Source organism: Miniopterus natalensis, chromosome 3 (assembly GCF_054644295.1).
Source record: "Miniopterus natalensis isolate mMinNat1 chromosome 3, mMinNat1.hap1, whole genome shotgun sequence".
Taxonomy (NCBI): domain Eukaryota; kingdom Metazoa; phylum Chordata; class Mammalia; order Chiroptera; family Miniopteridae; genus Miniopterus; species Miniopterus natalensis.
In genome coordinates, this window is record NC_142083.1 from 102,152,401 (window position 1) to 102,174,124 (window position 21,724).

A 21,724-nucleotide genomic window follows, 5' to 3' on the forward strand; every position below is an offset into this window, starting at 1 on the left:
CTTGATGGTGGTGATGGCTGCACAAAGCTAGAAAGATTCACCCAAAGTTACTGGTAACTACCTCCATGAAGCTATAAAAATAACAAGGGAGATGTTCCGGGAGGAGGCACTGACGGTGGGTCTCTCGCTGGTGCCAGGGTGTTTGTGTTGCTGCTGGTGCTGGTCTCCATCCTCTGGATCCCCGTGATCCAGGCCAGCCAGGGCGGCCAGCTCTTCATTTACATCCAGTCCATCAGCTCCTACCTGCAGCCGCCTGTGGCCGTGGTCTTCATCATGGGCTGTTTCTGGAAGCGGAGCAACGAGAAGGTAGGCGTGGCTCACCCCTGCCAGGCGAGGCCCAGAGCTGCACGAGGAGGGGAGAGGTGGGGACTGGGCAGGGGACCTGAGGGTGTCTTGACTTGGGTGTCATGCAGAGGATGAGTTCTGTGGGGCAAGATACAGGGAGGGTGTTACCTGGCTTTGAAAAAAAGCTCCGGGGGGTCTATTTGGATGCCCTTTCTCATGAACAGGGGAGCTGAATTAACAAGCACGAGTAATTTACATGTGACTGATTCCTTATATGTAAAAGTAAACAGATAGCTCCCACACTTTTCCAATCACTGGCCCCTGCGGTGACAAGCTCTTGAGACGCTGAGGTTCCTGGAGGCCCGGGCCAGCCCCCGCGGTGCAGCACGTCACTAAGATGGCCTTGCTCTGGTTTGCAGGGCGCCTTCGCCGGTCTGATCTTGGGCCTTCTCCTAGGCTTGATTCGGCTGGTCCTGGACTTCATTTACACTCAGCCGCAGTGTCACCAGCCCGACGAGCGTCCCTCTGTGGTGAAGGACGTCCACTACCTCTACTTCTCCATGATTCTGTCCGCCGTCACCCTCGTCACCATGTCTGCCGTGAGCTGGCTCACAGAGCCACCCTCCAAGGAGATGGTACATCTGGGTTTGGTGCTGGATCCATTGAGACCCTTCACTGCAAGTGACAGGAAAGGGACCCACACTGGTCAAGTTGAAGTCCAGCATCGAGTGTTGGGAGGCGCTTGGCTTCAGGGCTTGGAACAGACCATCAGAACCCGCCTCTCCCACCAATTCTCTTCTCAGGCCCCAAGCAGGGCCTGGCGGCTTCTCGGGATTTGTCCTCTTAGTCTCACTAAGCAGCAGCACAGCTCTGCCCCAGCGTCCCCAGCAGAGCTCTGATTCCCAGCCACGGAGTCAGCTCACGACACACGCTCACCCACCCAGTCAGTCCCTGTGGCCAGAGAAGTGGTTGAGCTGAGCGGCCTACCCCTGGGTTCCACAATATCCCAGGGCTGGGGTTGAGCTCTGGGGACAAGCACGAGGCTAGGGCTAGACCCCAACATGAGAGTTAGGGTTGTTAAGAAAGGTGGGGGAACGAGTGGGTTCTGAAGCATGTGGGGGGCTAGAGCTCGGGGGGCATGGAGGGACAGGGGTGACTGGCAGCAGACTGCACTCGAGGCTGGGCAGGGCATAGAGGAGGGGTGACGCCCACTCACAGCCACCTCTGCTCTCTAGGTCAGTCGCCTGACCTGGTTCACTCGTCATGACCCCGTGGTCCTCAAGGAGCCGGTGCCACCAGCACCTCCGCTGCCGCCCACCCTCTCCCTGAACGGGCCAGCGGGGGCCAGCAGCAGTGACCTGCAGCTCCAGACCCTTCAGGAAAACGCGTCCAAACCACACAGCTGTGAGTAGCCTCTCCCCTCGGCTACAGCAGGTGCCTCGAGGAGCCCGTGTGTCGGGGGAACGTCCCCAGCCAACCACACGGCAGAAAGGGGCAGACCTGGAAGGTCGGCTCCGACTCCAGGCCGGCCCTTCCCACTCGCCCGCAGCCAGAAGTTGGTTCCTCAGTAACTTTCAACAGATGCCTCGGGTGGGCAATTTAGCAAACGCTGGTCGAGATTTCACACGACATCCCAGATTTCCATCTTCTCTTGAAAAACAGGAAGACCTGGCAACACTGGCTCACCTTTCTGCACGGGAGCCATGTCTGGAGTCATAAGCAGAGGCCCATTAGACCCGATGTGCCCTCCAGTTGGCCAAGGTCCTCACCAGCCCCTCCATGACCCTGAGGCGGTGGTTGTCATTTATCATGGTCTTAAACACACGGACTTAAAAAAATTTGTGGCTCTGAACCCGTATCAACCTAAAGTGAGGCCACAGGCCATGGGTTTCAAGAAAAATGAGAATATTTCCTGGTGGAGGTGAGGAGTCTTTTGACATGTTGAATATGTGAAGTGGCCCTGACTCCTGTACACCACCTGCCTGGCCCCACAGGCAGCTGGGGCCTGAAAAACGGTGGAGTCTACACATACCAGTTTTCCGGAACAAAGCCGCCTCCCAGAGCTAGGGTGTCAGTGAGCACCGTCCAGAACAGGGACAGAGGTGCTTCCCACAGTGCAGGAACACGCGGGTTCGTCCCCTCCTCCTCTCTGGGAGACGTGCCCTCCCTGATGACCTTTGTGTGGGTTCTCTTTAGGTGAGGGGACCCAGAAGCCGTCCAGGATGGTGAAGGCCATGCTGTGGCTGTGTGGCATGGAGGACAAGGGCCCGGCGGAGCCCCTGCCCAGAGCGGACCCCATCATCGCGTCCCTGGAGGAGCGCCCCGCGGTGAAAACGCTCCTCGACATCAACCTCGTCTTCTGCATCAGCTGCGGCGTCTTTCTCTGGGGCTACTTTGCCTAGTGTGGGCTGAACGCGGGGGTCCAAGTTCTCAATTTGTTTTCAGTGCCCCATTTTTTTAATGAAGGGAAAAAATAAAGCTTCATTTGTTTACCATGAGGCTTCGAGGGTGTTTATGGGCCATTTTCAACATGGCATTTAGTCAGCTCTTTTCTTCTAAGAAGGGAACGGGAGAGAAGTTAGTTTTCCCTTCTTCCTGCTCATGTGCAAGAGCCACAATCAAATTCAAGGGGTGCAGACGCCAGGGATCCCCGAGACCTCCAGCCTGACAGCAGCCACATCTCCTGGGCACCTTCAAGGAACCAGGAACGACGGGACCTGCAGTCTGTCTCTTCCCTCCTACTCCAGCTGGCCACGCTGAAGATTTTCTGTGAAACCTGCTCCTTGATGAGGTCGCTGTGAAACGCACCCGAGTCGGCGCCCTACAATCTCCTGCTATCCACAAACTGGGGAGCTGTGTGCGCTTCCCAGATTCTGAGTAGCCTGTGTCTCTGCTTAATTCCCCACAAGGATGCTTCTCTAAAACCACCAGCCAGAAGGATGGACAACTCCACAACGCACCTCTACCGGCCGAGGGCTTGCTTTTGATCTGAAGAGCTGTCACCTGCTCTGTGCAGAGCCAGCCTGATGGCAAGACCTCTAGGGGCCGTTTGCCACATGGACAGACAGCTGAGAGCCAGGCAGGCCCACAATCAGCCCCGAGACCATCTCTGGGAGCCCAGAGCATGGGCTTGTTAGCGTCCTGGGATAAAGGGGGCTGAGGGGTGCGTGGGAACCACTTACTGGCCTGACAAATGAAGAATGCACAGACTCTCCAGGGACCGGGTTTCCAGACTTCAAAGGAGCATGGGCAGGAAACCCTGGGGCTGAGGAGACACTGGCTCACCTGGTCCCTCAGGGATCTTGATGCCCTCCTCCAGGATCTGGATGAGCCTGGCCTGAAGGTAAGTGGATCAGCTTGGGGCTTCCCCCTGCCGAAGGCCTGGCTTTCCCACACTAGTGCAAGTGAGAGCTGTGGGTTGACAAGGGCACACCCCGCCCTCCTGGGAAAGGGCCTGTGTGGGCGCTGGTGTCAGGGGCAAGTGGCTCAAAGGGAGGCTGTGTTCCTCTCAAGGGCCGAAGGAGGGGGGAGGCCCCGGAGGCCGCTCTGCCTCACTGAGAGCACTGGCTGGGGTCAGAAGTGCATTTCACGGAGCTGTCGCCACGCACGCTCAGGCCACTGCCACGTCTGCCTGCTGGCTGGCCTTCCTGCCCCTGGTCTCACCTGCTCTCCAGCCCCGGGCAGAGGGTGGATGTGATGGCTCCTCAGCCGCGGCTCCCCCAGTGCCCTCCCAGACTCCCAGGTGAAGCCCTGATGGCCAGGCCCCTCTCCAGCTTCAACTTGGGCCACTCTCCCTCGTGGGCTAAGGTCACACCTCACATCTTCCTGCCTCGGGGCCTAGCACAGTGGCTCCCATACAGTAGGCCCCATAAGCATGGTCACAAATATCCAGTAAGTAGGTTTTTGCCTCTGCTCTTCCCTCTGCCTAAACCACCCCTCCTTCATCCCCTGGTTAACTCCTAGCCTCTGCTTAAAGATCACTTCCTCCAGGAAGCCTCCCTGACCACCCTACTCCCACCATGACATGTGCGGTCAAAGCCAGTGTCACTTCGTTGACCACTTGTCTTCCAGTGGGAGCTAAGTTCCTCAGGGCTGTACGTCACGCACACTGACGCCTGGCACAGTGCCTGGCTCTTTACCCCATACCCACAGGCCACACCCCTCCCCGGCGCGGCTGCCCATCCCTGCCCAGGTACCCATGGCCAAGGAACAGCAACTCTTTCTGCACCAACTTACCTCCTTGAGATCTAAACTTATAGAGGTGACCGAAGGCTGAGAGTCACCCGTCCTTTGGCCTCTGGGAACTGTGCAACTTCAAAGCTCCCCTTGACCACCACGGTCTCTAAGCTGCTGTGATCAGCCCTGTGGGAAGGGCCCACGGTCAGTCACCAGGCCACGCTGAGTCTGCGACCCTAACCAACAGTGTGTACACCTTAACCTAGGCCAGCGGTGGCTCTTCCCTCAGGCTCTCCTGCTCGGTCTGGCCCCGCTCCTGTCCACCTTCTCACCGCAGCCTTGAGGACAGAAATACAATCGACTGTCCTTCCCCTCGTCCCTCCCAGCCCCCACCGCCCTTGACAACTTCCAGCATGGGGATGAGGCCCTTCCTACTCCCGCTCCCCCTTAACCTCGCCGCCACTGCTCCTGCCTCTGCCGTCTCTCCTGCTGCCTGGGTGCTCGTCTGCAGGCGCCCTGGACCCCAAGGCCATGCCTGTGACTCAGGGTGGGGCTGCAGGTCTGGCCTAGGTACAGAAGAGGAAGCCCTCGGGGACCACCCAGAGGACACCTGGCGCTACCTGTGAGACCTGGCTTCAAGTCCAAGTCCTCGTGCGAAAACCGAAGTGTTGAGCTTCTACTATGAAACAGCAAATGTTTCTGGATCACTCAACTGTAACTCAGTGATGTGCGTGAAAACTGAATTCATACACAGGGTGAAATCAGAGCCCTGATGAGTTTTTTGGCTCCCATGTGTCATTTGCGATGATGTTTTCATGCATGTGATGGGCAGACCCCAAGATGACCCTCAGTGACCCCACTTCCGGTATGCGTGCCTCTGTGGAACCCCTACCCCTCCTAACCATAGAATCCAGTCTCCGTGGGGGCGCGATGTCCATGCGCAACCAATGACCACACTAACCGCGTAACACTTGCTGCAGCAGCCACACTGGGGGAGCTGTGTGCAAGAGCCGCAGGCAGCCTGGGGGGCGGGCATCCAGACAATGGCCAGCCAGCAGCCAGGGCCCTCCAGCTTCGTCCCAAAACCACGAGGACGGGAGTTCTGACAACGACCTGAAGGAGCTCAGGATGGAACCCTCCCCACCCAGTGGGCCCTCCAGGTGGGACCCTGGCCTGGCTGGCACCTCGACTGCAGCCTTGAGGCATGCGGAGGACCCAGCCAGCTGTGCCTGACCCAACCCGCAGAAACTGAGATCAGAAGTGTGTGCTCTTTTAAGTCACCAAGTTTGTGGACATTTGTCATGTAGCAACAGTGTGGGGGTGGAGGTGGAGCTGGTGGGGAAGGGTCTGGGAAGACGGCAGTCTGCCCGAGGAGTTCCGCTGTGTGCGGTGCCAGGACCGTGCGGCCACCCCGCAGGGTGAGCCGGCCGAGGCATCTCGAAGCTCCCACCACGCCGCCTTCACAGCCCTGAACTCGAGACCAGCCCTCACGCCAGACTTGCCGTCGAGAAGGTGGACAGCAGCCTCCATCTGGTCTTCACACAGGCAGTCATTTTTCCGAGACTGGAGCTGTTGGGGCAGGGAGATCGCAGTAAACGACGGGAGGGTGGAAACCGAGTGATGTTCTGAGGGTAACGAGGGGGGGGCTTGAAGTTCAGAATCAGGTGAAACACATGCTACGTCCTGGGGGTGCTCACCACGGGCCTTGGTGGTCCCCAGGCCCCGCCCTCACCCCAGCTTCCTCCTGAGTGCGGGCTCTCAGCAGCACACAGGGGTGTCACCCAGGTGCTGCAGGTGCGGCCTGCGGACAGCAGGCTCCTTGGAGGAGCTCAACACGGACGGACAGGCAGTGCTGCCAGATGGACGGCCGCTTCCTCCACAGCACAGGCAGTCACTCGTGGATGGCGTACAAGGAGTGAACCTTCAGCAAGTCGTAACTTTAGCGTACAGGGGATGCGGGCTGTAGGTACATTTCTCCATGTAATTAACGTAGGGAGTGCTTCGGGGCACAGGGACTCGGGAGGAAGGGACTGTCCTTTTCAAGTAAACGCACCACACCGGGTTATTCATAGTGGGGGGAGGGCCAGCGTGTGCTGGGACAGGTCACAACTCGCCCAGCAGGCAATTCCATTGGTGGGACGGCTCAGAGCAACGCTGGCAGCGCCCTTCTTGTCACTGCCAAGGAACGTCCCCCTCTGGCCAGGAAGGCACCGCGGGAGGGGCTCTCAGCACACAGCCACTCGCCAGCCCACCCGCCGACCTCCCTCCCTTTCCTCCACTTCCCCAGCATTTGTCCAGGGAGAGAGGTGCCTCCCAGTTGCTGGAAAATGGGACCCCATGGAGAGTGACGGCTCGGCCACCTGAGTCTGTGTGTCTCTGGGTGGACAAGAAGGGTGTCAGGACTGGGGAGAGCAAAGGAAGGGCCTTACCCCCGGAACACTAACAAGGGAAAGCCAGGCCAGAGGTCTCCAGGGCACCTGGTGGCTGGCATCGCTGCTGTGGTCTTCTATCCTTTCGAACGCCTCCCCAGTCACAGTGAGGTCCCAGGTGGCCCACCCAGTTTCTTTGGTTAAGTGAACACACGCACACACACACCAGTTTTTCCTCCAAGAACAATCAAGTTTTCATATAAACCACAGAATGTATTGAATTCAAATTAAACATGAAACTAGAATAATGTCGGTCCTTATCAAGTAGCAATTACATTGTTTTTAAAAAAGAACAGTACATTCCTCTCTGCATCCGGACAGTCCCACAAGGCACGAGTTACATCCAGTTTGCCGAGGTGGCGGGTCCAGCAGCCACCACGAGCTCGCGGGGTGAGGGTCAGGGAGACAGACCACCTCGCACCAGCAGGAGCGAAGGTCCAGGGAGCGGGAGGGCAAGTTGCATAGTGAGTGCGTCTTACTACACCGGCAGCATGGCGCGGCTTATTCACCCCGCTGTCCCCGCACCAACGGTGGCCACCGCTCGGCAACAACGCTCTTTCCACTCTAGGTGTCTGCTCGGCTATGTTTGGCATGACTTCTTTCCTACGTAAAGAAAGCCCACGTCCTCCAGACACAGGTCATTCAGCTTTAGCGTCAGCCCCGCTCTGCCGCTGGGCTGTGAGAGGCGGAGCCGCGTGGTCAGGCTTCTCGCCCTCCACCGAAAGCTGCTCACTGTTGGTCTGCAGAGATCCAGGTCCGCCTGCCCGGTGCGCTCACGGGGTGGGAGGGGCCAGGTGGGGGCTTTCTTCACAGGGCAGTGCTTTCTGTATCATTGTCCAAGTCCAACAGGACGCGGCCGGGCAGGTCTTTGCTGGCTGAGTCTGAGTGTATTTCAGGAAAGACGCTGCGAAGTGGTTCTGATAGCCTAGAATTGGCGTCTGGACAGAAACACACGAGACGTGGTATCAGTGTGTGGTCACGCCCAAGAGGCCACCCAAGGGGGCTCCGAGAGGAAGGAAGCTGGAGTGTCAGAGCCAGCCCATGCACACACCTCCCTTACTAGAGGACCTTAGCTCCTAGAAGTTGAGTCAAGCCTCTGAGATGCCAGGGGCAGCCGTGCAGAGCCCCACCCCGGCCCTGCCAGTCCTTCTGTGAGCTGTGGCAGCCCTGAGGCGCCACCCTCACAGGAGTTGCTTGCTCTGATGGAGAAAGAAACTTCATTCTCAGCAGCGCCTCTATGTAGAACAAACCTCCTGACCACGTCTGGGCTGCAGGAGTAGATGAACCTCACTGGGAAGAGCTCTCTCCACCGAGCTGATGAGTTTTCTACTGCTAATGCTACAGCCTTAGCCTCAGCAAAGGGGACATTTTTGGCCTAACTGCTTTGGATTGTGGGGGCTGTGCTGTGCACGACAGGATGCTCAGCAGCATCTCTGCCCTCTTCCCACTAGATGCTGGTGGCACACAGCCCCCTCTCTCACTATGACAACAAAAGTTTCCAGATACTGCCAAATGTCTCCAGGGGGATGGGAGGGGCACAAGTACCCCTGGTTGATAATCACTAAGGTAGATCACAAATCTCCTGCAAATATTCATTTTCTCATCTGTTTCCAAAATTACATTTCCATTTTTTTCATGTCTTACTATGTTGGCTGGAACTCCTTCAGCAACATGGCAAATACAGGGTCCTCAAGCCACTGTCCCTCACTCCTATGCTCACAAGATACCATAACAGTCAGAGCTCTCTTCCTAGAGAGGTGACCCGTCTCCAGTCACTCGTGCACAAGTACTTACTGGGCACCTGCCACGTACTAGGCACATTCTACCTGTGAGGACACAGCAGTGAGCGAGCAGGACAGGGCTTTCATGTAGCCCACGGCTGAGTGGGACCCTGATCAAGCAGAGTGTTTAGGGCTGGGGCAAGAGCAAAGGGAGGTGTATAGGTCTGTTGTGGTTTCCCTTTGCTGGGTTAGAGCTATTGTAGGAAGCAGGGGGAGAACTAGAGTGGAGGTACTGTGCTGGGGAGTCCCCTGTGCGCTCAGGAGCTGCTTTCTGTCCTGCTGTGGTGGTTTCACATGTCTGACCCTGCTGGGAGCTGTTCTGGGCAGTACTTCTACCTGCGCCTCGCCCACACAGGCAGGGCTGGCAATGCAGGTGCACTGCCCCCACATGTCCTATAGCCCTGATCCACAAGATCTATTTACCTCCTGGGGTGTCCCTTTTCTCACGTGAAATCCTGGGTTGGCAGATCTGTCCCTCAAGGTTTCCCATGCAACACAACTCAGAGAAATTTCTAGATTTATGAAGGTGGCAAGGTGGCAAAGCTCAGGTTCCATTTCAGACAAATGGTCTGATGATAACTGTAAAACCAACTGGATTTTTGCTGACTGCGCTACCCCATAGTACAGTCAAGGGGGGTCTAGTGCACAGAAGAGAGGATGTCTCGAATTTGTCCTCAGCAGAAGGTAAGTCAGCAGGGCAGGGACCCTGTCTATTTTGTCCACAGTGCCTACAACAGTGACTGGTTAATGGCAAATGCTCGATAAATTTTGTGGCTGGCCAGTGGATAGATGAATGACTGGATGGAGAAGGTGCCATCTAGCCCACCATCTGCCCAATCCCTCTTTCTTTCGCCTCAGGTAAAGCAGCAGCCATGTCTCAAAGACAACACTGGTACAAGAAATCCATTGCAAATCCAATCCCCCTTCCCTGACCCAAAAAGACAAGGAACTATGGGGGGAGCATGCCTAGGGGTCACAATGCAGGGGAGTGTGCACACTAATTAGATTTGTGCTTGCTAACACCCATATTTACATGCAAACTTAACACCTGTCGGCCACAGGTGTACTCAGGGGACAAACTTGCTTTCCCCCCTTTTTTTAATATCACACACAAGTTCTGGATTTATACTTTTCTGAATGTCTCCAACTGTTTATGATGGACACACATTACTTATATAGTAGAAGCTCCTCTCCCCTCCTCTCCTCTGGCCTGCCCTGTCTGGTTTACCAGAGGTTGGCAGTATGTGTCTACCCAGCCCGTCTCTCTCACCTGAATAATTTCTTAAAGGGAAGCAACAAATCAATTTACCCACAAAGAGCAGTAAGAAGAGCTACAGCATGTGTACAGAGCCTCCTTCAGGAAGAGACACATCGGTCTCCGTCACAATGGCTGATCTTTCAGTACCATCCACCAGGCACAGTGCTAAGTGAACACACATCACAGCATCTCGCCGAACCCCCGGGCAGCACTGGGTCACCGTCAAGATCAGGGAGGGACACTCTGAGAGTCTCAATCCTTGCCTGAGGTGACAAGGCCAGACTGGCTGGAGTCTCGAGTCTGTTATATCGATCTAACACGCTCCCTCCTCCCCAAAGGAGTATGTCCTGTGGTGAGGGTCTTGAGAGAGGTTGATTCTTAAACCCTCTGGTTCATTTTAGTAAAAAGGTATTTTTAAGAAAATTTAAAAATACATCTACAACTTTCTGGCTATGAATTTACATTAAGGCACCATTTTCTATTACATGCACTGAGCACAGGCTGCTCAAGGCCACATTCATAAGGCAGATAGGACATTACCCTAACAGAGACAGAAGAACAGAGAGAGGCCCAGGAGGAGCCTCAGCTCAGGCAGCACCTGACGTGTGCACCACGGCTCCGGAGCTCATGCAGCCCTAACCTGGTCCCTTCCTGTCCCGACTAGTGGAATCGAGGAAAGTGGGCCCGTGGGGCCAGGACTGGCACTCAGTAATTTAGGGTATGGTCCTAGGTGGCTTCTCTGTCATGTCAACAAATTTCATTATGTACTTGGGTTGTGAATACACCCTTCAAAGTTCCAAGGTTATTCTGGGCAGCCACCTCAACAGGTATCGAATCCAAACACATTCTTGAAATTAAGCAACTGCAGGCCAGCCAACCCCCAGCCCCCCGCAGTGTAGAGTCTGGGAGAGCGACTTCCTAGGCTTTCCAGCCTGTACCAGCTTTGAGTCAACCTTCTACCATCTTAGTCAAAGGAGGTTCTGTTCAGTCTCACTGGATATTTACTGCCACATGATTCTGAGATCTACTTATGAAAAATAAACTGCACACAGAAGTCACTTAAATGTTCAACTACAAGCAATAATGTATCTGCTTAACAAAATATTATGCAGTAACCAAAAAGATGGCTATAAAAACTACATTATATCACGGGAAAGAGCATTTGATGTAAAGTAAAATAAAAATGCAAGACCTGTACGTGCCCAATCATTACGATCATGCACCCCCCCTTGCCTTTTAGGGGAAAAAGAACTAGAATGAAAAACAACAGAATACGGTTACTGGGCATCTTCAATTGTGGAAGGGTGATTTCTCATTATTTCTAGGTCCCCAATCTGCTTTAATATCTATGCTTGTTTTTTAACACATTACTTTTATGACATAAAAAGAGTTTAATTTTTAAAAGCGCACACTGAGAACCAGCAGAGTGTCGAGGTTTGATGACCACTATGAGAGTGACCTGTTCCACCATCACACGTGGACGGATGACCCACGGTGATTCCCAGGTTCATGAGATTAAGAAACGTCTTCTACTTCTGAGCCTTGTCCTTCTAACCCACCACCAAACGGTGCACCTGGGCTCCAGACCACTTGCGCCGGGGTCAGGCATATAAGTTTTAAAATGTTGACATATGACATAACCCTGATTATCTTTTTTCTAAATAAAAATGATAATAGCTACCATTTATTTGGACCCACTGTGTCTTAAGAACTGTCAGATGCCTTTCTTATCTTATTGAATGCAACTCCTTTAACAATAATTCTCACAAATGTCACGACTTTACAGTCATCCAGGCTGTGCTTGCCTGACATTGCCTACGAGCTGAAATGCGGGCCGGGCATGTCCAACTCAGCATGTGCTGCCTACTGAACGAGTACCAAGGCCCGCTGTGACCCATCACACCCATGTGAACACACTTAGTACCCAGAGATGAACAGCAAGCACAAACGAGCAAAAGCCAGCCTCCGCTGGGGCATGCACTGTTAGTGGGGATGCAAGCAGGCAGGTTAGAGTGACCGGTTAGTAACAGGCATTAGTGCACAAATATGATCATAAATAGCAAAAATGCTTTGGCCAATCAGGTGCCTTTCCTTACCATTAAATATTCCAAATTCAGTTCTGACTGATTATGGCAGGTCATACATCTAAATTATTTAATAAAATGTTTAAGTTAGAACACTCTGCTAAAATCTACTACTTTAAAAACAGCAAGATGTAAACTCTTTTACTTGTGAAGCTAACACCCTGCTTTTCAGAGTAACAATGAAGAAGATGAATGGTACAGGTTTGCCCTGTCCCCAGGTGCCGGCACCGAGCACCGGAGGCTGGTGGCCACACCCGCTTGGTAGCATCGATCTCCCCCAAGAGCTTATCTTAATCCTCAGCCCTCATTCAGCTTTTTAAAATTAAATGTTCTAAACAAACAACCTATTTTCAGAAATTTGTGTGTCAAGTTTCTCAAGGGAAAACCTGATGTTGCAAAAAGGACTGGCTGTCAGGGGAAGCTCCGTGTTCCTTCCTGAAACACCCAATGGCTGTGCCCAGGAATGGTTCGTGCCCAAGAATGGTTCACAGCAGCACGACCAACACGCATGGCCTCACAAGCGTGCACACAATTAGGCTTGTGGATGCTTCTAATGCAGTCTAGGGGACTTTAATACATTAAAAGTTAACTCTGTAACACAAAGGTAATGGTGGTGACCTGGAATTTCTTGAGTTAGAATTCATAGCATAGATGGGTTTTTAAATATTTAGCTAATATCCTCAGGAAAACGACTTTTACTATAAATTTTCACTTATCTGATGACAGTAAAATACAGAGCATTAGTGTTGAAGATCAAAAATAAAATAACCTCTGGTATAAACACGCCCTAAATAACAATGGTATTAAAGGACAGGCATAATTCTGGTTCATAGTCTTTCATCTAAATAAAAGGAAAAGGCTAGGAAATAAATAATAACTATTTTTTAAAGGACTGGAGGGAGCCCAGGTCTTGAACCACCCTTGTAAGCAAGACTGCTTGGCAAGTGAAGGCTGGACTCAAAGGAGCCACTGAGCTAAAGCCACCCCTGGGAAATAAACTTTGATGTGTCACAAGTACTGAGGTGTCACAGGCACAGCCTTAATTGGGGCTTAGTCACTTTACTCTGTGACATCACTGGGCGGCCCCAGATCTCTGGGCTCATCTCCAAGGAGTCAGGAAGGCAGAACCACACCTGCTCCCTCCTCCAAGGTTTACAGGCTGGGCTCCTATTTCCCTGTCTGGTTTCTACAAAGTCTTTTTCAGACCCAAGCTGTGAACAGCCTGGCTATGCAGCCCACTGAAGGCTGAAGGCTCAGGTCAGCCGATGAGAGCCTCTGTACACAAGAGCCTTATACCATCCGACTGTGGACCCCAGGCGAGATTCAGATGGCCTCACAGCGCCTTTTAAATGCTCATGTGGTTTAAGAAGGCAGATGGAAGCATGCTAGAAATGCAAAGGGTTTAGTGTGGGATCTTTGGTAAAAGATTTTTTTTTTTGGTCCTGAAAATTTAAAACATTAAATTAAGAAGCTCCATGCAGTTAACTTGCACTTAAAATTAAATTTTAAAGCTCAAGGCAAAAGGGACACAATTTCCCATGCTGACTGTACCCCAGCCCTCCTTGGTTCGCGGTGACAAGCCAATCAATGACAGGTAAATCACGCCAGGAGACCAGATGCTTGTCAAAGAAAGAAAACGTTCCTAGTATCTTATCTGAGCAGCTTGAAATTGGGCTCTTGAGCTACTGACAGCTACCTCCTGAATTTGGAGCTCTACAGATCAAAGAGCTTCTGATAAAAACAAAGTCACGTCTCCATGCTGCAGAGCAAACGGCACGGGCTAGAGGCTGCTCCTGAGCACCAACTCAAAAGCACACACATAGAACACGGCTAGGCAGGGGCGTTTGGGGCAAGCTGCTTGGGCACTACAAACCTTATTCCTGGAAACCTTCCCCACCTGTGAGGGCGCTAGGGAGGGCATCTATTGGGAAACAAACAACAAACCAAATGTGGCTTTATTTTTCCAAAAGAGCAGAGGTGTCATTAGAAAAAAGTTATTAACACTTATAGCACATGCAAATTACACATTATGGTCGTGAAAAAAAATGCTATCAAAAGATAGACTAGTTGGCTAACCCTCATCAACTGGGGTACCAGTCTGGGGCATTCCTTGGTTAGTTTTCAGCTGAGAAGTCACTCAGTATGGTTGGGGAGCCCAGAGTCCAGCTTCTCTAAAAACAGCTTTACTAGCCCTGGCCGGTCGGCCTGCAGACTGAAAGGTCCTTCAAGTCAAGGGCTCATACCTCAGATGCAGGCCTGATCCACGGCCCCAGTCAGGGTGCGTGCGAGAGGCAGCCAACTGATGTGTCTCTCTCACATCGATGTGTGTCTCACATTGATGTTTCTCTCTCCCCCCTTTCCACTCTCTCTGAAAAGCAATGGAAAAATACCCTCGGGTGAGGGTTAAAAAATTTTTAAATAACTTCATTAAAACAACAAAACAAAAAAGAGAAAGAAAAGAAAAAGGAGAAGAAATAAATAAATAAATATATATATATATATATATATATACATATATATATATATAAAAGTAAAAATAGCTCCACTAAGAAAAACTTAAACTTGGCTGTTGTAAAAAATGATTCATTTAAAAAAACACATTTAAAGAAAAATCCATTCATCCAATCCTTAAATCAGAGTAAGTCAGAGCACTGTGGGTGGAAGTTTTATTTAAAATCATAATTAAATAAAAACAGCATGGTGTAAAAATGTCCTCAGGTGTCCACTGAGCTCTGTAGTCAGCAGCACACTAAGGGCTCCATGGAGCCCCATGGACAGGCTGATTCTTCCACTCTTGCGACTGAAAGCTTCCTTCCCTGAGCATCCAATCTAACACAAATCATGTTTTTTAAAGTTATAACTGAAACGCTTCCAACTATGAACACTTTTACTTAGAAGGAAAATAAGCATCTTAACGAGGAATTCACTATACGTGAATGTCACACTCATGTTGTACAAGACCTTCCCCTGGACTAGGCCACTGTACTTACTTGTACATGTGGATGGGTCCTGAACACATAATGAAATTGTAAACCAGGGGTCAAGCCAGCAAACTTCTAAGCTCTCAACCAACTCAGCTGCCTTAGCACAAAGGCAGCAAGACCACGTGTGATCAAATGGTGTGGCTCACAAACAGGCTGGACCACAGCCTGTGTGAGGGGTACCAACACCTAGTGCAGAGTTACTCACCCGTTACTATTTTGGAGGCGGTGGGCACTGCGCTGGAGAGGCTGCCATCCCCTGCTGGGTGGGCACCAGGAGGGTGCGGGGGTGGGGGTACACTGGGTCTGTTCCTGGGCTTTGGTACTGGTCTTGGTCTCGGCAAGGTGCCACCATGTGGCTGTGTAGTCTCAGGGTGAGAGGCCAGCAGACCCGGGCTTTGCTTAGCTAAGGGCGGAGTGCTGGGAGGCGTGGGCGTCCTGGGTGGGGTGTGCGCGGGCTGCTCCAGTCCCTGCTCAGCTGGCCTGGCTTGTGGCTGCGGGGCCTGCGTGGGGGGCTGTGGTGGAGGGTGACTGGGTGCCTGCATAGGAGCCAGGCTGCCCGAGGATCTCCGGGGACCGCAAGGCTGTGAGGTGGTACACGGTTGCCCAGGGACGAGGCCTGTGTGTGGGACAGGAGGAGATGGACTTCCAGTGGCCGGCTTCAGTGACAAGCTGGGTGCCTGCTGTGCTGTCCCTGGAGAACTCTGGCCCCCGGGATGGCCAGGAGGTGGGTTTCCTGGTTTCGGGGGTGCTGGAGCAGGTTTCTTAACAGCTGCACAAAGGGGGAAACGCCTTTTAGTAAGAACAGCACAGTGACATCAGACAACACCCGCTGAAGCAAGGACCAAGGGTAACCTCACTGTTCAGTCCATGCTGAAGTCACTGCTCCCACTAGGATGTGATCGGGTGGCACCTGACCTCTGTGTTCTTCCTCCAGAAACCCCAAGACCCAGGCTCACCAAGAGAAAAAAATCTGACAAATATAAATTAAGAGACTTTCTTCAAAATGCTTTATTAAAACTCTCCCAAATTGCAATGGCCATGAAAACTCCAGGGGAGACAGAAACTGTCACAGAGCAGAGAAGACTACACAGACAGGACAACTACATGCAGTGTGGTCCCCTGGGTGGGAGCGAACCTGAACAGGAAATGGCCATCAATGAGAAACTGGGGACAGTTGAACAAAATATGGACTTCAGTTGGTTTCCAGCTGTGATCAATGATGAGATGTCAATACTGGGGGACACTGGGGAAAGGGCACACTGGAAGGGAAATTCCAGCCCCATCTTTGCAACTTTTCTGTAAATCTAAAATTATTCCAAAATGAAGTTTATTTTTAAGAAGTACATGATACTTTATAGGTCTTTAAAGACCTGTCACTTTACAAGTTCAACAAGAACACTCTGTGGCTGCCCTGCCCACAGGAGCTGCTGCGCTAAGCCACCCAGCGCCCACTTGTCAGCACCCTGCTCACCCGACAGCGTGAGAAGGAGAGAAGCAAGCATGCTAGGGTGGCCCCCAAGCTCGACTGGCTGCTGCACACACCATAAATGCTTGCTCTAAGCCTTCCTCTCCTAGATGGCTTGTGGGGTTTTTTTAAATAACAGAAATTCTACCAATTCCAGAATCATTTGAGCTATAAGATAATTCGAGGTAAAAGTAAAATAAACCTGGCAAATGGCCTCAGAATTACTTCTCTAAGGACAGCTGGATCACACCCCTCCTTCCTGATACCAGCTGAAGTCAGCATCACTAAGGGGTGGGAGCTAGGAACAAGGAGGGTGGGAGGGAAAATGATGGGTGTGGAGTCCTGGTTTGGGGTTGGGGGTGGGGGTGGGGGTGGAGAGACTTCAGCATTTTTCAGATTCTGCTTAGATTCCACCAACCCTCCCCAAAAGGGAGAGGGAAATGAAGGGAGGAAAGGACCAGGCACGGTTCACCTAACACATCACCAACACGAAGACGGGTCTCTTCATGAATTGTCTCACCGAGTCTCACAAGCTCACTGCAAGGCAGCACTACTGTACCCATTTCACATGGAGAAAGCTGAGGCTCGGAGAGGCCAACTGTTTGCAAGAGGTCACACAGCTGTAAGGGGCAGGACAGGGTCCCACACCCATGTCCCTGGGCTCTTCTTTCTTCTTCCTCCTTCCTACAGTGCCTGGCTCCCTGCTCACAGGGCTCAAATTCAGGAATGAAAACGGACACTTTGCTCTGCTGGCCTAGAACATTTGACCTGGGGACTCAGAAGACTTTATCCCACAGAAACAACCCACCAGCTGACAAAGGAAGGAATCCAGAATATTAGCTGTATTCTGCTTGCCATAAGCAGCTGAAAAAGAAAACGTTCTAAGCAATATTAACTGTAAGTTAAGACTGACAAGATCATTCCTGACATTTAAGGGTGTAGAAGGAATCAGCACAGAAGCACGAGAGTGGCATAAGCAGGCGACAGGCCCCGGTCCCCTCTGGAGGCCAGGCTGGGGGAGAGGCAGGCCTTGTCTAAGACCCTGAGAAGATGCTGGGGCCAGGGGGTGGGGAAGGGCAGGAAGGATAAACTTCCTGTGAGGAACCTTGAGATCTGAGATTGCAGGAAGTAGGGAGCAGGTAAGACCCCTAATAAGGCTCAGGAGTAAAGTCTCAATCTGTAAGCAGGGTTACACCTGGAATCAGGGAGAGAAAACTTAATCTTCCTCAAGCATCAGTTGGATAGAGGAAGATGCTGTGGCTCAGATGAGAGGGCAGACTGCTTTAAGGCAGACAGTGGGGTCTACAACCAGGCAGTGAATCTGGATTTGTCTCCCTACCTGACTTGTAAGAATTCCACCTAACACCTGTGCAGTGCTTTGCAGACAATGCTTTCCTAGGCAGACACGTTACGGTTTATCCCCACAATGCTCCCTTTGAGAAGGCATTTTAGCTCCACTTCACATTTGTAAGAATTGAGTCAGGAAAAGGCAAATTAGTAGCCTTTAACCAGTCATGTGACTTTGAGCAAAAGCTAGAGCTTAGCAAAAGCTAAGGCCTTTCTTTCCCACTGATCACAACTGCCTCTCATTATGACCAGCACCAAACAGTCCACGGGGACTGTCCAGCTCTCCTGGATTGGTCCCTCCTGTGGTACAGCCATCCTTGAGGTGGGGGCCATCACTTTGTGGTCGTCACTGCAACCATGTGGCCTCCACCACAGCCAAGTCAACCTTTTAAAATTGCTGCTGTTGTACCCACTCCACTCTACTTGGAAGAACTCCCCACTGCTGGGTGGTCATGCTCCCTCACTCTGGCACTACCACTCCAGGACATCCACTGCTGCCCACCTCTGCCTCCCACTAGACCTGGGGCAGCAGGACTAGCGTCCATGCTGCTCCCCATCAGAGTGTTACCAGTGACCTGCATCTACACGCGAGACCTCAAAAGGAGCGCAGTCAAAGAAGAGAAAGGGGAAGCCCAAGTCAGTGAGTGCGTGGGAGGCAGGGTTGTCAATGCTGCTTCCTGGGCCAGTCGCAGCCCACACACCTGACAGTGAGCATCTCTCACACTGAACACACACCTTTCTTTTTTTAAATATGTCTTCACTGATTTCAAAGAGAGGAAGGGAGAGGGAGGGAGAGATAGAAACATCAATAATGAGAGAGCCATTGATCAGCTCCCTTCTACATGCCCCCCACTGGGGATTGAGCCTGCAACCCAGGCATGTGCCCTGACTGGGACTCGAACCTCGATTTCCTGGATCATAGGTTGACTCTCAATCACCGAGCCACACCAGTTGGGAATTTATTATTATTATTATTTTTTAATAAATAGCATTCCCCTAAACTCCAGTCAAGAACTGAAGAACTGAGCTCTGTTAGGGAGAAACCTAGACATCCTGGTTTTCCTACGCCTGCAGCAGGGACCTCAAAGATTTGAGATCCTGTGTGCACATCCTGGCTTTTGTCAGTCGCTGGCCTAAGGCCTTGACTCTGGAGGCAGAGATCCAACCTCCCTGTATGGGGCTCAGCTCAGCTCAATAAGAGGAATTTATCTAAACCATCTGGTTGTTTACCCAAAAGAACTGAAATCACCACCTCAAAGAGATGCCTACACTCCCATGTTCACTGCAGCACACATCACAGCAGCCAACGTGTGCAAGAAGCCTGTGCCCATCGACGGGTGACAGGGTGGAAAAGGGGTCTATACAGGTAACAAAGGCTTTATGAAGGGAACTATGATGTCTACAACAGGGATGAAACCTAAGGCCCTAGGTTAAGTGAAATAAGCCAGTTGCAGGAAGACAAATACCACATGATTATGTGAGAAATCTAAAATAATCAAGTTCACAGAATCAGAGAGGGGAATGATGGCTGCCTGGGCCTCGGGGAGAAAGTACTGGGGAGTTACTATCAACAGGAATAAAGTTTCAATTAAGCAAGAAAAGAAGCCCTAGAGGCCTACTGTAGAACACTGAGCCTCTAACACTGTACTGTACACTTAAAACTGTGAGTCAGCAGATCTCACCATAAGTGTTCTTACCACAAAGTAAAACTTAACTTCTGGAAGAGAAAATGAGTGCAGAAGCTCTAAAGAGGGAATTAGCTTGGTATCTCCAAAAACAGAGGGCAAGCCCGTGCCCATCGACGCCTGTAGGGCGGAAGTGCCGTGACGAGGAGTGGTGAGGGCTAGCTCGGAGCAGGTCCCCCCCTGGGAGACCCTGCAGGGCCACTGGGGGAAGTCTGCACAGAAGCCACTGGACTTTCAGCCAGGAGCTGACACCATCTGCTTTGTGCTGTAAAGCAATTCCCTGCTGCTGGGAGGAGGACCATGGGGATCCTGATGGGAACAGTTCAGATTTTATGTCAATTAGGGCCAAAAAGCCCTGGCCCTAATCCAGAGGAAAGCAGCTCACAGACCCACAGAGCCACCAGTAGAGGCTGCAGCAGCTCCCAACCGGGGTGAGGGCTCAAAATACCAGATTCCTAGAAAACTGGGAAGGTCTGTGGAGAAAGGACTTTTAGTTTGTTAAGCTTTCTAGCTTAAACATTTTCTTAAACAAGTGCTTTTCTGCTCTCCACTTTTCATTCCCCTTTAATGATTTTTCTTGTTAATGACCAATTTTTCTGCTTGATTTTTTTTTTTTTTTAAATATATCTTTATTGATTTCTGAGAGAGGAAAGGAGAGGGAGAGAGAGAGGTAGAAGCATCAATGATGAGAGAGTCATTGATTGAGCCCGCAACCCGGGCATGTGCCCTGACCGGGAATCGAACCCCGATCGCCTGGATCCTAGGTCAATGCTCAACCTCTGAGCCACGCCCGGCCGGGCTGATTTTTTTTTTTTTTTTTTTTAAATATATCTTTAATGACTTCAGAGGGAGGAAGGAAGAGGGAGAGATAGAAACATCAGTGATGAGAGTCACTGATTGGCTGCTTCCTGCACGCCCCCTACAGGAGACTGAGCCCGCAACCTGGGCAGGTGCCCTGACTGGGAATCAAACCTCGATCTCCTGGATCATAGGTTGATGCGCAACCGCTGAGCCACACCACCCGGGCTGCTTGCCATTTCTAACAGGCTTGGCCCGGTCTGCTGGAAAGTCTGGTGCCCTCCCTGCACTCGCCTGGGGTACTGTGCACAGCCTGCAAGGACAGAGAGCAAAGGCGGCTACTTACCTCGGCGCACAGTATGAGGGCTGGCGCCAGCGGAGCCCTGTGCAGGGCTGACGGAGAGCTGATGGGAACCGGCAGGGCTCTGCCCCTGGCTCTGGGCACTGGCCCCTTGCATGCTGTTCCTCCCCGGTGCCAGCGTGGGCACAGCTCCGGCAGCAGAGTCCTTGGACTTGGGAGGACTGAGGGGAGAAGAAGCCCAGTTAGGGGGCAGGAGTGCCCAGCAGGAAAACAAAGCATGCTAAAACATGTAAGGTTCCAACCAGCGTTTCACCTCAGCAGGCAGGAGGTGATCTGAAATTTTAAACAGTTTACACTGAGCCTAGAAAGCTAACATTTATTTGGTGCCACAGAAGACTATGTATTTTATGAGACTCGCTGCATCAAACTGTCTTCCAACTACTGTCACTCAAATATCACGACAGAGACCATTTCACAGCAACCAACAGGAATTTCAAGTTCTAGTTTGCTTGTGCTTAAATTGGGCAACATTAAAAAACGTGGAAGGCCTTTTGGACTTCAAAATAATGCTATTTTAACATACATGCTATATAAAACTAAGCAAAAGCTACGGCCAAACAGCAAGGCTCTAAAAGATAAAGTGCTCAGCTATCATCAATACTGTGGATGGGGAAAGAGGACCCCTGAGAAGCGGAGTGACAGATCCACGTTCAGAGCTGGCAGCAGGGGTGGAAGTCAAAAGTAGGCTCCCTATGTCCCGGCTCAGAAATTCTCCTTATACTAAACCTTACAGCTACATTTTGTCAAGGTCACCAAAGAGTGAATGTACACAAAAACCTCTAAAATGTAAAAGCAAAAGAGCAAACTGATGACTGACATTCCATAGTGAGGACTCATTGTTGTCTTAATATATTTAGCCTTGATTAAACCAATGGAATGCTACAGTAAATAAAAACGAGTGAGTTCACTAATACATTTTTCTCAAACAAAAATAATTAAACCAAAACAAATACATGTAAGGAGCAGCAATGACGGACAAGCCAACGTGGAGCTTATGATGTGCATAAGGAGCCCTAGAAATTTGAAGATACTTATTTTTAACCAAAAAGAGAACCTCCCCAAATTACGTAA

At 51.5% G+C, this 21,724-nt stretch overlaps 2 protein-coding genes across 12 annotated transcripts in view; one reads left to right on the forward strand and one right to left on the reverse strand.

The window, feature by feature from the left end:
• The window catches only part of SLC5A11 (solute carrier family 5 member 11), a 53,145-nt gene extending 50,458 nt beyond the window's left edge, over positions 1 to 2,687 (forward strand). For all 9 annotated transcript variants that reach the window (XM_016222664.2, XM_016222667.2, XM_087815182.1 and 6 more), the window contains 4 exons: positions 138 to 306; positions 705 to 920; positions 1,521 to 1,689; positions 2,482 to 2,687. In XM_016222664.2, coding sequence (XP_016078150.2) covers positions 138 to 306; positions 705 to 920; positions 1,521 to 1,689; positions 2,482 to 2,687 — 760 coding nt within the window. The remainder of the gene's footprint in view (positions 1 to 137; positions 307 to 704; positions 921 to 1,520; positions 1,690 to 2,481) is intronic.
• A 4,395-nt stretch (positions 2,688 to 7,082) lies between these two features.
• ARHGAP17 (Rho GTPase activating protein 17) overlaps positions 7,083 to 21,724 on the reverse strand; it is an 81,653-nt gene continuing 67,011 nt past the window's right edge. For 2 of the 3 annotated variants that reach the window (XM_087815856.1, XM_087815858.1), the window contains 3 exons: positions 20,639 to 20,814; positions 15,203 to 15,766; positions 7,083 to 7,828 (listed from right to left, as the gene is read on the reverse strand). In XM_087815856.1, the coding sequence (XP_087671982.1) occupies positions 7,698 to 7,828; positions 15,203 to 15,766; positions 20,639 to 20,814 (871 nt within the window). In that variant the 3' untranslated portion in view covers positions 7,083 to 7,697. Of the gene's footprint in view, positions 7,829 to 12,025; positions 12,075 to 15,202; positions 15,767 to 20,638; positions 20,815 to 21,724 lie in introns of all 3 variants that reach the window. The other variant, XM_087815857.1, reaches the window with a different exon arrangement.